Raw genomic sequence first — 17,752 nt, 5'->3', positions numbered from 1 at the left:
ATGTGATCAGTACAGGGGATTTTTCAAACCACTTTCGGTAAATCAAAACTATTTCTCTATACAAATGTAAAAGACAGTTTAAGTAGACTATTAAATGCCGTAGAACAGGTCTTTAATTGTTAAGTGTGGGTAGTCGACGAATGTCCCCACTTGGAAAAGCACTTAACGTCCAGCCACGACAGTGTCATATTTACCTCCCTAGCATCAAGGCTGGAAAGAATACAAACTTAGGTATATCACAGCAAGTTTGTTTTCCTGTGATGTTGAGAAAAACATAACATATATGGTGTATCTCTTTGATAAGAGATATTGCGACATTGTGACTGGTGCAAGATGGAAGGATGCAGTACCACTTTTGCATTATGCATTGTACCCATTTTACAAACTGCCTGTTTTAGGTGAAAAATGCGCTACTGAAATGGATAAGTATATGATCTTATTCATGACCATAGTTTAGTAAACCTAGGGAGTACGTTGGCATTTTCTTTCTGTTTTGTTCTGGTGCAATGCAGTAGCCCGCCCCGACTACAAGACACTGAAGCGCCCTGTACCTATATGTCAAAATTATGCATAGAAACGAAATAACGAACTTCACTGCTTATTTACGTTTATCGACTTTACTGTATAGTAGTCGCAACTTGACCGCGATGGTTGACCTTAGGCTGATTATTCATATAGATTATTTCATTGTAAAATTAAGGGTTGCTTAGGGTAGCCGTGTTTGTTAAAACTTTTCAATAAACTAATTTCAATTTACACAAATTTCTCGTGCAGCTCGTGTTTTTTTTTCAACAAAATTTCATTGACATGTACAATGCTGCAGTAAATCTGTATCATGATAAATCTACGTCAATTTTAAATTTATGAATGCAAAGAGATGAAACGTTTTACGTACACTCCTTTTCAGTTATAGGTTGTGCCTCATTATGTAGAAAATTCGGGTCACTGAGCCACCCGGGCAACTGAGCTATTTACCGATTATACACGAATTTTTCCGACAACGGTTGTGCCCCCTGTGTAATCAGTTGCCATTTACTTTCTGAGAATTATCATCTCTGACGCTGAATAAATAAATGAACGTAATCTGGTAAGTACTACGTAAATTTCTCATGTTAGAATTGTGGAATATACCTGCTGTACAAATCTGCGATTTAGAGTGTTAAGATAAAATCAAATGCTTATGTTTTGCAAGAAGTAAAGCAACCCGTTTCAAATGATGCGGGTAAAAAATTCATATTGCAAATAAACTTTAAGCGGTCATTTAATATACCCAGATTCTTATCTAGTGCAGAAAATGCGGATCTTCGCCTAAATACGAAACATCGTGAACATTCTTGCAAATGTTAATGGTGCATTAAGACAGGTTTACAAAGGCTTTTAAAACAAAACCGTTGTACACATGGAAAAATACATCGTTTATTTTAATGAAAATGAGGGAGATGACATACCAAGGTCAAAATTGTTAGTTTTGGCCAATTTCTCCTGCCCACTATTGTTACACTTTTAAACGTAATGCTCCATTTGTGCGAATTACGAAAATTACGCCGAATATATCAAATCTGTGTATTTGTTCTAGAATGAGCAAATGCGCGTTAATGTTGACATAATATAACAGTATTTTCTAGTTTATTACGGATTAGCCAATATACTTAACATCTTTTAAGAAATGGATCTGTTACCCGAACACTGTCGGGTAACTGAACCATACAACGATCGGTAACTTCATTTGACGTCTGTCGGCGCTATCCGAGATGACGGACATACAGTAGTTGTATTTCAACACGGATATGAAATATGCTGATATCTGTAATGAAATTAGTTAACATTAAATTACCTGTTGTTAATAAAAAATGCGACAGCGCGTAAATATTGATTGATACCCCGTCACGAGTGGTGGGGGTTATATGAATTGTCTCCGTCAGTTCTTCCGTCTCTCGGCCTTCCGACCGTCTGTAACATTTTGTGCTCGCTCTGTATCTCCTAAACCCCTTAAAGGATTTTCATGAAACTTTGGTCAAATGATTACAACATCAAGACGATGTGCACAACTTATGAGTCTGACATGTCGAGTCAAGGTCACAACTCGAGGTCAAAGGTTTGAGCCTTCCATTTGTGTCCGCCCTGTATCTCCTAAACCCCTAGAAGGATTTTCATGAAACTTGGGTAAAATAATCAACCCATCAAGACAATTTTCAGAACTTATAAGTCAGCCATGTTGACTCAAGATCAAGGTTACAACTCAAAATCAAATGTTTGAGCCTTCCATTTTATGTGTGCTCTGTTCTCCTAAACCCCTTGAAGGATTTTAATATGACTTGGACGTAATATTCCTCTTATTACCTCAAATGTTAAATGCTTCCTCCTATTACCATCAACCCTTTTACTATCAAAAACAGCGGCGGGTGAAATAGCTGTCTTTCAGACTGCCTTGTTTGATTTTGACCAAATTTGCACACAACTCGTGTTGCTTGACTGTGTTAAACGGATTGAACGATATTGGGAGCAGTCTAAAAAATGTAAACGGCTTATATAATACGACATAGGCACACATTGGGATATCATCACAAAAATTTAATTACTATTTTGAACAAAATGTATACACTTTGAATGGTTATAGCATTGTAGGCTAAATGGTATACTTTTATGATGTGTTTCCATATTATGCCTAAGGAAGATGATGCAGTGCTACGCAAAATGAGAAAATGCACATATGCGCATGCGCAAAACACATACATGCCCCATGTCCGTTTGTAAGATTTGGGACAACTTGTATTAAAGTCCAAATGAATGCTATTAGTTTATTATTCTTCATCTAAGTACACATGATAAAGATGACTCAGTTACCATAACTATGTTGGGTAACTGAGTCATTTTGGACAATTCATCAAATGAAGTTTTCTGAAAAGATCAAAATAGCATTTCGGGTATTTTTGCCCGAAATGTGATGTAAACATGTATCCAATAACTGAAATAATAATACTTGACAGATGCTGCTATTTGTTTGCAACAAACACGCTTTGTAGTTCTTAAGTGGCTCAGTTACCCTAATTTCCCTGTTATGATACAAAAGTCAACCATCAGGGTGAAGTTGCGTCCACTATACACACGGGCGATTTTGTACATTTGTGTGATAAAGTAGCTACATTAAAGTGATAGTTTATTCTAACACGATCCGATTCATTTCTCTATTAAACAACGAATGGCTGAAAACAGTGAATTATTATACAACAAAACACTGTTCTGACGTCACAATTATTACGTCATGGCGTCAAACGGCATAGCGGCGCGCTGGAAAAGAAACCGATTGAAAACGGGCAAATATTTAATGAATGTCGTCAAGGGTGTACTTTAAAATTCTTGGTAACGTGTTAGAATCGATATAATATATCTCATTTAGTGATTTGCTCTTGAATAAATCATTGTTTGTTGTTCAGATGCGTATTATTATATCACTCGGGCTGCGCCGTCGTGATATAATTCCTTCGCATCTGAAGTCAATACAATAATTTACAGTGTATTTCAACCTGTGAATAAAGACCACCTCCCAATAAAGACCTCATTTTGGCACTCCCAACGGTGGTCTTTTTAAACAGGTTTGACTGTAACCATAATATGAAAAACGCTTCGAATTTTTATTTGCTGTTCCATTTTTAAGAATAACAACATCTTTCTTTCTACGATCTGGTGTTGTTTGAATGTTGTTTGAAATCTCTTATTTTCAAAATTATGCACCTCACTCGTAAGAGATTCGGTATTTTCAAATTGTTTGACTGTACTTTTGAATACCTTCAAGTAATGTCTTTGTTAATATCAAAAAACCGATGAGGTACCAACGCTTGAAAGAGAAGTCAATTTAGTATTTATTTATTCAAGCCTTTTACTCGTATTACATGTAAAACATGTAATATTTCACTACCGCCTGAGAGGTAAACTACGACAGCAGGATAAAAAAAAGTAAAAAAAAAAATAAAAAAATAAATAAATAAATAAATAAATAAATAAATAAGTAACCAGGCTGAAATTCCGTCGCGGTAGTATCTACTATATCGGAAAGAGGAAGTTTACTAATCTGTTGGAGTTTGAAAATGTCGTGCATGTAGGGTTATGTTTTCGCCACAATGTAAACCTTTATCCTTGATTTAAAAGAGGCCATAACACTTTTACCTCGGGTGAATTTAACATTAAAATCTTTTCATTCCCCAAATGTTTTATGTTTATCAAATGTGCATGACATACTTCATATGTGAATCTCTGTACAGATAAAATGCAAACGTTATTTGAGCCGCGCCATGAGAAAACCAACATAGTGGCTTTGCGGATGCGCAGGCTGGTCTGGATCCATGCTGGTCGCAAAGCCACTATGTTGGTTTTCTCATGGCGCGGTTCATTTATTGAGAAGTTGTTATGTTCATTTTATGTAAATACAACCATTATAGAAAGAGAATTGTGAAAATGTCCTCTTTACTTCGACAGTCACGTAATGTGATAAAATCTTGCAAAAAAGAAAAAAAAAGAACAAAGAATCTGTGCAAAAATACATCATGGAGTGGATCGTTGAGTCAACTGTTAACTGAATTAACTAGCGAATTTGCATGGTGATTTTCATCAACCAAGCGTTAAAGAATCATTCAATTAGGCATAGTTAACATTATAACGGAAAGGTACATTATAACATGCCACTATTCTGATATTTTAGAACAGACATACACCACACTGGTTATTCGGGTACCTACTCGTGTGAGCGTTACCGCCCTCGTGTGATTTATGTACATGTAGGTTGTTTAGGGTATATAAAAACAATGCCAACGTATGACACATATTTAAGAATGTTGAACATTTTAAAGACAGATTCGTCCGAGGCAATGCATTAATTCGCACTGGTGAAAATATCAGTCCTCAATAATATTGATATGACTATAAAATTTGAAGAAATGTAGCGAAATTCACGTTTTTTGACGTTTTGAGACGTATTTTTCTTTGTTCAAAGTTGAAATAACTGAATTTGCCACTCACCTTGGTGGAACTATACATATTCAACTATAAAACGTTTGGATCATGTACCTGCAAGTTCTTTTTGTTGATAAAATTTCAATTATATGCATCCTGTTGCTGTTTTTGATGGTACCACGATGGATGAAAATAAACAAAGATACCTACCCGTTTGCACATGGTTACCGTCCTCGTTATGTCAATGAACATTTATAAAACTACCCGCAGCGATTGCTTCCGCATACGGTACACTAAATAAACGCAATTGAAGGTAATTGCTTTGAGGATCTGGAAATAAGAACTGGAAATGTGAAACCCGACCTTTAATAGATCTATTTGATTAGAATTTTAACTTTAAAGATGTAAAGAATGGGAGTGGACCGTGTTAGCAGTATTTCACCAATATTAAATATTCCCTCACACCCACTCTCTATTCTACGCATTCTATCATCTTGCCTTCTTGAAGTTCTTCTTTTTCTCCTTCAGTCTCATTATGAAAACGACCAAATTTGTCGCACACCGAGGAAAAGTGCTTCTGTTAAGACCTTTTTTTCTTCCTGAAAGGGAAATTGGACCCTCTCTCTGGGCATGTATTCGTTTAGGGAGAGGCTTCATAAATCTGCCTTTTATCGTATCTTGTAATATTCGCCTCTATTCATAGGCGCACCCTCCATTAAGGTAGTGCTTATTAGGCGACTTGTTTACAAGTGCATTCAATATACACTACTGTATAAGTGTCTTACAGGTGACTAACTGAAGAAACAGAAGCAGATATGGAAGTCTGGGTATCAGATCTCTTTTTATTGTTTGTTCACACACTCCTCACAGCGGTTGTAAACGTTAAATGTACGTCAATCTGTGAGATTCAAGATTTCAAGATTTTATTTATAACTAGGCCCATACGGCATCAGCATTATAATAACAACAAATTTAACAAAACAAACACTAATACATAAAATAAAACAGTAGTTTTACGGTCATAATAGATCTGATACAAATATGGTGTAAGCTAAAAAATTAACCAAGTTCAAAAAACATTGTTTTAACTAGCCAGCAAAAACCTATCACTACCTAAAAATTTGAAGTATTTTCTGTACAAACAATGCTAACTTAAAAAGAAGAGTACTATTTTTACTTTGAAATAAACGTTGAAATGGCATTACATTTAACGGTTTAAAGTCATTTGGTAAATATTTTACTCTGTCCAAATCAATGTAGGGACATTCTAAAATAAGAATATTGCGGAATAGACTGGTGAAAGTACTGGCTGATTCAACCAGAATGCAGCAGATCCAAGTTGTTCTAAAGATTCTTTTACATATGAAATCCAAGAACAATAATTTACAGTTTGCTGATGGTGTCTATACATGAACCTGTAAAGTATACAGTTTATCTTTTCTTGTTTACCATTTAATAAATTGTACACCAGTCGTTCAATATTCTATTCCATAAAAACATACGATCGACAGAATCAAACGCTTTCTTGTAATCCACAATGGCACAATATCAGAGCAGATTGTTTTTTTATATTTAAACTTACTGCCTTTAGATTCATAATCACCATTTGCAATACAGAATTAGCAACAGACTATAAGACAGGTAAGATGATATTTTGCTAAAGTATCAGACGAGCTGAAATAACCTTGAAATAATGTACAAATGGTTACCAAGAAGAAGCAAAATTTCTCGTCGCTTTCTTTTTTTCTTTTCATTTCCCACCGTTTTAGCTCTGCTTTCAACAGTTGGATGATAAGCAAATTGCTCGGGGCTTGAATTGTTCGACAAACCTGAAACCTACTAAACTTCATGCCCTCTTTACCGACCTTCATAGACCATCATTTTCTCCAACACCTATTTTTCATGAATGTTCTATCATAAGTTAAAGTAACGATAAAAATAATGAGGGAGCTGAATAGTTCCTAGTAAAATGCCGGTCAGTTGTGGTCTGCTACCCTAAAATGGCGCGTATATGCTCCTGTCCGCACAATATAAACCCCCTACTTTTGGTTTCGATCTGCAAATCTTGTATGTGAAGTGTATAAACATATCTCATCTTATTCCATGCATTATGTATTCCAGCAGTAAAAAGGTGTGATTAATGCACTTTTTTCTACACGAATTTTCGCAAAAAAAAAAGGTGAAACAAGGATCTGTTTACTACTGACTTTTTTCGACTACTCACACATTTTCGACCAAATTACTGGCTTTATTCCTCAAAACGAAGCTCAACATGGGTCGATCGCAATAAAATATTTGACAAAAATCATATCATTTCTGAACAAATTTAATTTTGTTTTTGTTGCAAACATTTCATACCCCATAACGACTTAAATAACAAGACAAAACGTATGGAAATTGCAATATTCAATTGAAAATACACCTAAGAATGTGTCTATGTAGATGGATCTTGAAAGCGAACTCGAAGAAATTATGTGAGAAGTTTTTCTTCGGATAGGCTGCTTCCGGTAGCTGGAGGGTATAAAAGACCAAAATTTTATCTTCATCCTAGCTGGTCATTGCATATTATCGCTAAATTTTAGAAAAGGGATCTACGTCAATGTAATGTTCATTTCAATAACGAGGACGGTGGTATCCGCTGGATTGACAGAAACAACGAGGATGGTACCATGGTACATCGTCAGAGGTATCTAATTTTCTAGACACTGTCTTCGAAAAAATCGATCTAATTTTACTGTGCTTCAAGTTTTTGTGAAATGAAAGCAATGCCTAATACATAGAATGACTGCTTTTCATTTTCCTAACAAAAAAATTCCTAATATTATCCGAAATAATACCATTAATCGTGAAAATATACCATCGCCTTAAAATATCTTCATTTCCGCGACAAAAAACGTATTTTTTTTCACAGTTATTTAGATCATATGAGATAGATATTTGACATGGATATAGTTAAGGTATGATCATACACATTTAATACTAAAACTTTTCAAATCTTCAGTAAAATACGGAATAATTACCTGTTATAGATGTGAATTTCCTGTTCACCAACATGTACATTAATCACACGAGGGCGGTATCGCTCACACGAGTAGGTACCCGAATAACCAGTGTGTACACTGAACAAAACAACTAACCCACCTGCCACCTGTCTTTTTTTTTTTTTTCCAATATATTAAAAGTTTTTTTAATATAATACGTACTCGTCATTTAGATCTGTATATTGTTTAACTCCTTGCATAAAGAGAATAAGAAAGACGTCAACTATATTAATAATATGTAATGAATGAATGACGTGTCACATTAGTTAAACTCAAGTTCAGAAGTCAATCAAACAATTTGAAACTTAGTTATAAAACAAACACAATCACAAATAATCACCACAACCTGCATATTTCAAGTCAATGTCTCCAAGCACATAACTCATATCATTATATTAGTGTCTATGCTTCACACATCTCCAACCCTTTTTTAACAAGTTCACGGTATCAAGCACTATTTTAACATACACTTCAAATCACTGTCTTTCTTCTATTTGTTATCATGTTCCATTATATCAATGTCAGTGTACTAATAATCACTTACAGTAATACATTATTACATTCTCAAACTTAAGTGGCGCACAATTTCACCAACGTTACATCCATCAAGTCAAACTCCAACGCAGTGATCTCCCTTGCCACTTCGCTAAGTGATCTCCCTTGCCGCTTCGCTCAATAAGCGAAGCGGCAAGGGAGATCACTGCGTCGGAGTTTGCTATCAAGTGAATGAAATATCAGTAAGTTTCAATTATGTAAAATAACAAATGTTTATGGGCGGTATACAAATGGATTTTGACAAGTATACTTTGAGAATATTAATGATGCATAGCATAATTATGTTAATAATGTAAAGAATATGTTAATGATATAGAACATATATTTATTCAAGTCGTATGCGTATTTTGCATATTGACATTAGTAATACAGAGTAAAAATTAAAGCATGCATAGCAATAACAAACTGGCTCAATAACGCGTACATGTCTCAATTAGTCAAATATTTAAGTCATGTAATTGTGCGAGATTTTTTCTCATGCACGATTTAATAAATCCTGTCTTGTAATAGAGGTATGTTTTAATAAAAACTATTTTTAGAGTTTGAAAAGTTCATACATATAGGGTTATATTTTCCGCACAAAGTAGATCACTTATGAATTTAATAGACTAATATTGCTAACTAGCTTTTGATTCCCCGCATGTTTTATTCTAATAAAACAATGCTTGAAATATTCTTAATATTTGTAATCTCCGCACATACACAGTGAAACAAGGTAATTCATTGAGAATTTGCTCATTATTTGTAAAACTCATTAATGTAGACAGAAGTGTTAAAAATGATCTGAAAGCCGAACTACATGTGTTAAAATTATGGATTCCCAGCTTGTTAAAAAACACATTAATATTCAAAAGATATTAAGATTTAAGTAATTGCTCAATTTAACTTTCTGCTTTTTGATTACGAGAAAAGAAGTCATGAGTGGATTGTTGACTGTTAAATCTGATAAACCTCCTTCAACACAGCCTACTGCGGATTTGGGCCTGTTCACTTTAATCCTAGACCACTATTCAAGCACCAACCAAGCTGTAAGTTCATATTGCGACTTTCCAGCTTTAATGGTGGAGGAAGACCCCAGGTGCCCCTCCGTGCATTATTTCATCACGAGCGGGCACCTGGGTAGAACCACCGACCTTCCATAAGCCAGCTGGATGGCTTCTCCACATGAAGAATTCAACGCCCCGAGTGAGGCTCGAACCCCCATCGATGAGGGGCAAGTGATTTGAAGTCAGCGACCTTAACCACTCGGCCACGGAAGGAATCATTTAATACATATAGTCAACATAAGTCCGGGTAGGTACATATAACATACTGCTTATCTATATATACACATAAAAAACGTCTCAACTCAAGTCTGATTGTTTTTTGTTTTATTTTTTTTTTATTTTATTTTTTTTTTATTTTTTTTTTAGATCAGACATACCCTGTACAAAAAAACAAAGACAAATATCAAACAGGGAATGCCACGCACCAAAAGCGCAGCCTCTTCAAAACGAAACCCCCAGCACGCAGACGCGTGCACCGCACACACACACACACACACACACACACACACACACACACACAAACACACACACAAAGCCAACACACAAGGACAAAACGAACAAACAATGGAACACGCAGACGCGTGCACCACACACACACACACACACGCGCGCGCGCGCGCACACACACACAAAGCCAACACATAAGGTTAAAAACAAACAAACAATGGAACACAGTGGGGCACCGCCTTGGAACGGTCAGTGGCAAAAACACCACTGGGGAGCTTAAACCGGTTTATGGTGCGCACCCAACCTCACTCTTACCCCCACCATGTTCCAAAGACACGGGACAGTGTAAATAAAAGTAATCCCATCCAGGTGAATCTCTTACACTTGTAATGGAAAACAGCTAATCCAACGTTGTCTACTTTGCAATTATATTAAAAGTTGCGAAATATATTTTTGTCATCAAACGAACAGCGGTGACATTTAGATCTGTACGTTGTGACCACACATAAAAATGCAAATATATCGCAATCTTTTGTATAACTCAATGCTATATGGCCACCGAGCTGTTCTTGTTTAATATATAATTGCCAATGTGTTTTGGTAAGTATACTGTAAGAGCATTAACCCTATGCCTGCTGGCGGCAAGTGATTCTGCGTGCAGCCTGATCATTATGTACTGTTCGCCTTTCAGTTACTTTTTTAGTATCCGCTCCTTTTAGCAGTTAATGGTACAGTCCAACTTGAAAGATAGACAAAATCGTTGTAGAAATTTAGAAGTTTAAAAGTTAATGGTGCATAAGTAGAATGTAATGGAGATACTATTCAATAAAAACTTTTCTTCTTTTTTTTTTTTTTTTTTTTTTTTGCTGACCTGTAAATCAAACAACATTATAAGCCAGCCTGTCTGTTATTTTACTTCTTGGTTTGAAATTGCAATATTTCACCAAATTGTCCGTCTATTAGGCCTAAAAATATTCTTTGTTTGTGGTAACATGCTAGAAAGAAATAGGGTAGGTAGGTCAGATTTTTTTGTAAATATGATTGATTTAACGGAGTTGCGAAAAAAATAATTTAGAAAGGGCTCCTGTCGTCTAGTACTAGGACTAACAAAAGATTTGTTTGTTTCCGTAAACATGCTAAAAATTAGGGGAGGTAAGTCGGTATTTTTTTAGGATGGGGGAGGGGAGGGGGGAAGAGAGAGAGAGAGAGAGAGAGAGAGAGAGAGAGAGAGAGCAAGTGAGACTTTCCAGAAATTATTTTTGTGTCAAAAAATAAATACAAACAAAGGGGTTGTGCCTTTAGAGCATCAGTAAATTGGTTTCTTACATCACTGAACAATTTAAAAGCATAAAAAGTATTTTTTAAAAAAAACAAGTGAATCCGTGATTGTTAAATCTGAAGTAACTCTTTCAAGCCAGAGTAATGTGGATTTGGGCATGTTCTCCGTAATCCTTTACCAATGCTCAAGCACCAACCAAGCTTTAAGGAATCATGCAACAGGCATAGTCAACATAAGTTTTGACAGGTACATTTTTGTAACATACTGCATATCTATATACTTATCTTTACAAAACACTGAACTCAAGTCTATTTATTTTTTTAGATCAGGCATATTCTGAACAAAACAGCCATCCCACGATTACCTATTACTATTTTTCCAATATCTTAAAAGTTACGAAAATTACTTCTTTGACTTTAAATATTCGTGTCATTTAGATCTGTTCGTTGTTAATCAAATGTCAATTTTTCAAACATATTGAATTAAGCAAAAATAAATCTTAATTCACGCTAAATATCAAGAAAGCACTTTCAGTAATTTTCCATTAATTTGCAACATAACAAATTGTGGGTTAGCTGTTTTTGAGCATGCATATATCCATGGGTTTCGAAAAGTATAGCGAAAGTGCATTAATAATGTAAAAAAAAAAATAAATTAAGAATGTAATAAAGACGATTTAATAAAAACTATTTATATTGACATGTAAATCGAGATACAAGTCACTCCTTCGTTTTATTGTAGAATATAAATATGATAAAAACCCAGATATATTACTTCCTGGATTCAATTTCAACGCTTTTACCAGTCTACCCGTTTATTAAGTCTAAACTAAGAGTATTTCACAATACAGAAGCAGCTTTAGAGCATGGCACGCGCTCATTTAAGTGCGGACAATGTCGAAAATTTGTTTAGCGAAACGCCACTCGATGCATTAAATTTTGGCTCTTTGAAAATACTTGCAGACCATTTAAACCCTAATGGAAAGCTTATGGAATTGAAAGACGGCACTGGAATTTATGTTTATGACAATTTTACAGGTAAGTTTTCTGAAAAAAATCTCAATGTCAGTTTCTTTTAAACTATATAAGTGTATGGTGCTATTAATGTTGTTGAGGGTTTTTTTTCAGATTCATGTCAATTTTTTTTTTTTTGGATAGAAGCTTAACAGAAAAATATGTATGTGATTTAGTGAGTTAATTTTAAGTTTTATTTGTATAACATGGCGAAAAGATACACACTGTATTAGTTTAACTTCCTTGCTCCCTTTTTGTAATGTTTATCTCGAAGTATGTCCAGTAAACTGAACGTTTACTGTACTTCCGAATCCGAAATGAAAGGCATATTAGAAGCATAAAGGTCGGTCAGGAAGCCAAAATCAAAAGAGAGTGTGTCATAAATTATGCAAAAAAGAAAGAAAGGACAATGTTCCAGAAAGAATAGCCTGTCTCCTGAACGCAGCCCCCTAAAACAAAACCACACAGCGGCGTAACAGATATATACATCTAAATCATTAAAGACTATTTAAAACAAATGCTGTATATAGTGAATATTATCTCGGGTAAAAATGCTCGCGAAAGTACATAGCGAACGGAAATACTCGTGTGTCACCGAAAGAATTGAACTGATGTGCCAAAGCAAAAGTTGTGTATCTTTACTTGACTAAAGTGATGTGTCTTGGTGAACGGAAAAATTGAGGCTGGCTGATATTTTCATGAATTTCTTAAATCTACGAATTTCGCAAATATTTCCGAACTTTCCGCTTTTACAACAGACAACAAGGACAAGAAAAACATATGAAGGAACACAGTGGTACATCGGATGCGAGCAGTCATTGGCAGAATCAACGCTGGGTGGGTTTGGCGTAATAGCCTTAACAACTATAGTAAAGGAATAGGCGTGGGTGCCATCTTGCCTCGTCGCGTAATGGCCGACAGGTTTTTGAACACAATTTTTCACTTGGCATGTCCAAAGAAGTCTAAATAAAGAGTGGTTTCTGTTAAAATTTCAATATGGATGTATTTTTGACATTTGAGTAGAAAAAAAAAGATTAGATCTACGCATGTTCTACAGCAGAATGTCCCAACGAAACAAGACGTTGACGACAATTGTCACAAACTGAACATTGTCTCTGTCTGTATTGGACATCGAAAAATGCGTCATTAATGAGACTTGAAATATTTTTAATATTATATAATCAGCGTACAACCTGTTATTATAAATCTTGCTATAATCAATAATAAAAATTAGAAAAGAATTCTTTAACCTAGTTCAAATAACTGGAAGTGGGCACAATAACTGGTTATTGGACAGTAACTGTCTTAGGAAAGCCTTGAACGAGTAACGCCATCTTTAACATCATTTTCACTAAGTCTTGTCACGATAAATAATCGTTAACATTGATATTTCATATGACTAACTGATAGTCGTTATAGTATTTAAATGTATTAAGATTTTGTTTCAAATAAGCAAAGGAGAATTTTACCGTGTATTGTCTTGTCGATAAGAACTCTTTCCGCAAAATGACCTACTTTTAAATTAGCTAATTTGGTGTACTCATATTTTAAACAGCATTCTTGCATAAAAACTACTTTTTCCCTGGATCCGCTCATGTATTAACGGGAGAAAAATCGTGTGCAGAAAAGGCAATTCTCGTGCTGTTATCACCCGATTTTTATGTTTTGAAATGCCTTCCCAGGGACACAAATGTATTTCTGCGCAGATTGACACCTGGTATCTGCGTCTTGTTTCTTTCATAAAAACGATTCTTGAAGCATAAAAGATGCAATCTAAACCATAGAATGTCTTGCTGTTACAGTATCAGTTACCAAAGCCAAATGCGCTGCCCCCAACAATGTTCGTACTCGCTTCTTCCTTTGCTCCCCTTTTAGAACTCAGTGTCGATTCAGATTTTGTAAACAACCGTTAATGTTGAAGAATCGCATGTAACTTGTGCGATTATTTGTTTTTAGGAATCATATATATGATTTTGGTAAGTATCATTCGGTATGTTTTTAACAAATTTCTAGAAGAATTTATATAAACAGCTTGAAAGCTTGTCACTACGTTCGTACTCACCCGTACTCTAAATGTGTCCGTACTCAAAATAACCCGAATGGAAAGTTATTATTCTTGAAATCGTGCTACTGTTTGCCAAATGTTGAAGTTAAATGAACAATTGCATGTTTGTAATAACGAGAGGTAAAAAAAATCGTGTAAAAATCTTCAGTATGTGCTTTTAGTTATGTTGTTTATTTTTGGGCCCTGGTTATGGATATTCAAAATATGTTTACCGTTTCTAAGAACAACAGAATGGTTAATAAAAATGTACAGGAATCGTAAAGTCATCATAATTATACGAAAACAATAATTTCGTCGTCGTGTAATGTTTTTTATGCAAGAATAGCGACAATACACGTTTGTTTCGGTCGAGGTCAAAAAAAACCCGCGGGCTTCTGCAGACGTTAATACATAAAAAAACGGTGTATTATCCCTACATTTTATTCCAGATTAGTATCTCTTCCTGGTGGTATTCGAACGTGTTAAAATTGAAATAGATTATAGCTTCGTTCAGATGCGTTGTATTTAATCACTTGGGCATTTGACCTTCGTGATTAGAATACTACGCATCTGAAGTCAAATCCGTGTTTTATTTGAAAACAAAGCACGCAAAACTAAAATGTGTGTCCCAACTAATTTTTTTCTAGACTATTGACTAAACTTTAATGAAATTCCCACGTGTTACTGTGCACTCCAAAGCCAACATTGGCACGCGGGCTACTTCCACGTACAAATGTAGGTAAAAATTTTCAACAAAATTAATGTAAAATTTGAAAAGATTTATTGTTTTGGCACATGTACAAATTCGATATGCGTAGAAAAAAGATACCATTAATTATTTTTTAGGCGCTTATACATAATCAACAAAGTTTTAAAGGTGTGTAGCATTTAGGAGAAGAAGAAGTCCCGCGTACAACAACTACAGGCCCGCCACGGCCGTTTATTAGGTGCATAGTTTTCGACCATTAAATTTGTGCGTTTCTAAAATTAAAGGTAGTCAGTCACATTTGGCCAACATTTTATGGCATTCTTCATTTTTCATATATAATGTTACAGTTATAACTTAGGTTGTCCTGGACATCCAGGGTCTTAGAATAATAGAATAACTTGTATAATCACAAAGTCTATCATTTTTCTACGGCATAGGTACAACATTTTGCTGTCATGAGTTTGAGTTTGATTCTAACTATTTGTTACGTTTTTCATTTTACAACACGACTAAAACATTTCAACTCGAGGTTGATTCCGTCAGGAATGAGTCTCGGCAGTGACAAATCTTAGTTGTAAGAGTTTGTTTCGTAATCGAGAATTAAGACATTGACCAGTATCAACTTAAAATACATAGAGGATATTTGTTTGTTTTGAGTGAATATGGAATATATATCTCACTGAGAAATGAGAAAAATTCAAATATTTTCACGAGCGTGTAGCGCGAGTGAAAATGTGAACATTTTCTCACTTCGAGGTGAGATATATTCAATATTCACGAAAAACAAACAAATTTTCTTTTTATTTTATGCTCAATTACGTTGAGATGTGCATTTTGCAACAATTTTTAATCTCAGCGCGGGAAACAGACACGTGTAAACAGACATGACGTCAGACGTGTTGTGACGCTAGAAAGACGTACACAACATAAAGTTCCATTTTATTTTATTTTTTGCTGCATAACGTTATGAAATTCTCATTAAGTAAAATAATTTGAATCGAGAAATATACTATAATGAACAAAGTGCGACTACAATTTTCATCCTGTTTTAAGCAAATAATTTAAAATTCATACACAATGTATGAGGGGGCGGAGCTATATCTCTCACAGTGTGAAAATATAGATTTCATATTTTCACAGTGTGAGTGATGAGATATAAAAATATTTAACTGATAGAATACAGTATTTCATTAGTTAGCATAAAATAAAAGATTTTTTTTCAACGATGAACATCACACCTGACAAAAATGCAAAGGCTTATTTATTCAACTTATCATTTTTAAGTAAAATATACACACATATACACTCCATTTAAAACTGTAATCATTTTTTTCAGTTTAGTTTTCAAATATTTATGTTAAGATGATGAATTCTTTTAACTGTTTAAACTGTTTAAACTGAAAATTGAACTACAGTTCTAGTTGCTGAGTAGTAGAATCAAGGAATTGCATGTTATATCATATTTTGAACATATTATAGTCCAATATACCTGAATAGATCTCACTCAAATGATTATAGATTTACTTTGAATCTGCCGATTTTTATCATTCTTATGGCTTTTAGTTTCAATTAAATTGTTCTATAATGTGCTGAAAACCGTATTTAAAAATAACTTCCGATTACGGAAATACATGCAGCGTATCATAATTTTTTGAACGCCCCTCATAGATCTTTGTGGTGTATTTTATCAATTCTTACGTAGTTGTGTACGTGCCTCATTGTAATATCAAAATATTTTAATTTAATTTTGTTTTCAATATCATTCCTAGTTTTACATTCCGATGTGATAAATATTGGAATGGTTCAAATGTTTGAAACAAAAAGCCAGTTTTAAAGCAGCGTGTCACGAAATTCCGCCATCGCCTTTGAATGTGTTGATTTGCAAACGTGATACACGATAGCACGATGATAAAAACGCGAAATCACGAAACTACGATAACGAAAACGCGACAAACACGATAATGATAATGCGAATACGATAACGAAAACGCGATAATACGAAAGTACGATGATGATGATAATGCGATGTACTATCGTGTTTTCACCATCGTACTGTTGCGTTTTCACCATCGTGCTATCGCTTTGTCGCGTTTTCGTTATCGTAGTTTCGTGGTTTCGCAATTTCATTTTCGTACTATCGCGATATTACCATCGTACTATCACGTTATCGCTATCGTGCTGACGAGTTATCGCCATCGTACTGTCGAGTTATCAACGTCGAACTGATCAATACATTCAAAGGCGATGACCTTAACGGAATGCCGTAGCATGTACTTTCAAAGTTCATCTAATCTATTTTCTGTCGATCCTGCGGACGCAACCAAGATAGATAAAGGGCGATAAGAACGGTTTTATAAACTTGCATTTCTGTTTAATTTTGGCGAAATATATACTCGACAACACAAATCTTTGACAACTTTTATCACAATAGTGCTTCAATTCGTATTATATCTTAGGCAAAATATGTTTGTTTAATTAAGGATAACATGGTGAAATAGCCATATTTCATATCTTGTAACTGGATGGTAATATTTAATTAAATGAAATTTGGACACTTTAAAGACATTCCAAATTAAAAACATTTCATCGAGAGAATTTTTGATTTTTGTCAATTTTTGGAGAGGTTATCGGTATTGAAGTTAACATTGATGCCTATGGGATATATATAATT

General features: G+C 34.6%; 1 protein-coding gene across 8 annotated transcripts in view; it reads left to right on the top strand.

Moving 5' to 3' along the window:
* The window catches only part of LOC123542387 (myeloid differentiation primary response protein MyD88-like), a 75,981-nt gene that overhangs the window by 2,687 nt on the left and 55,542 nt on the right, over window positions 1-17,752 (top strand). For 2 of the 8 annotated variants that reach the window (XM_053531786.1, XM_045328217.2), the window contains exon 1: window positions 12,109-12,352. The exons of 1 other annotated variant lie outside the window; for it this stretch is intronic. In XM_053531786.1, the coding sequence (XP_053387761.1) occupies window positions 12,181-12,352 (172 nt within the window). In that variant the 5' untranslated portion in view covers window positions 12,109-12,180. Of the gene's footprint in view, window positions 1-12,101; window positions 12,353-17,752 lie in introns of those variants that run through there. 5 more of the 8 variants (XM_045328216.2, XM_053531785.1, XM_053531791.1 and 2 more) reach the window with 5 other exon arrangements.

This window comes from Mercenaria mercenaria, chromosome 19 (assembly GCF_021730395.1).
Source record: "Mercenaria mercenaria strain notata chromosome 19, MADL_Memer_1, whole genome shotgun sequence".
Classification (NCBI taxonomy): Eukaryota; Metazoa; Mollusca; class Bivalvia; order Venerida; family Veneridae; genus Mercenaria; species Mercenaria mercenaria.
The sequence above is the reverse complement of the archived record's forward strand: the minus strand, read 5'-3'. Positions and strand labels throughout refer to the sequence as shown.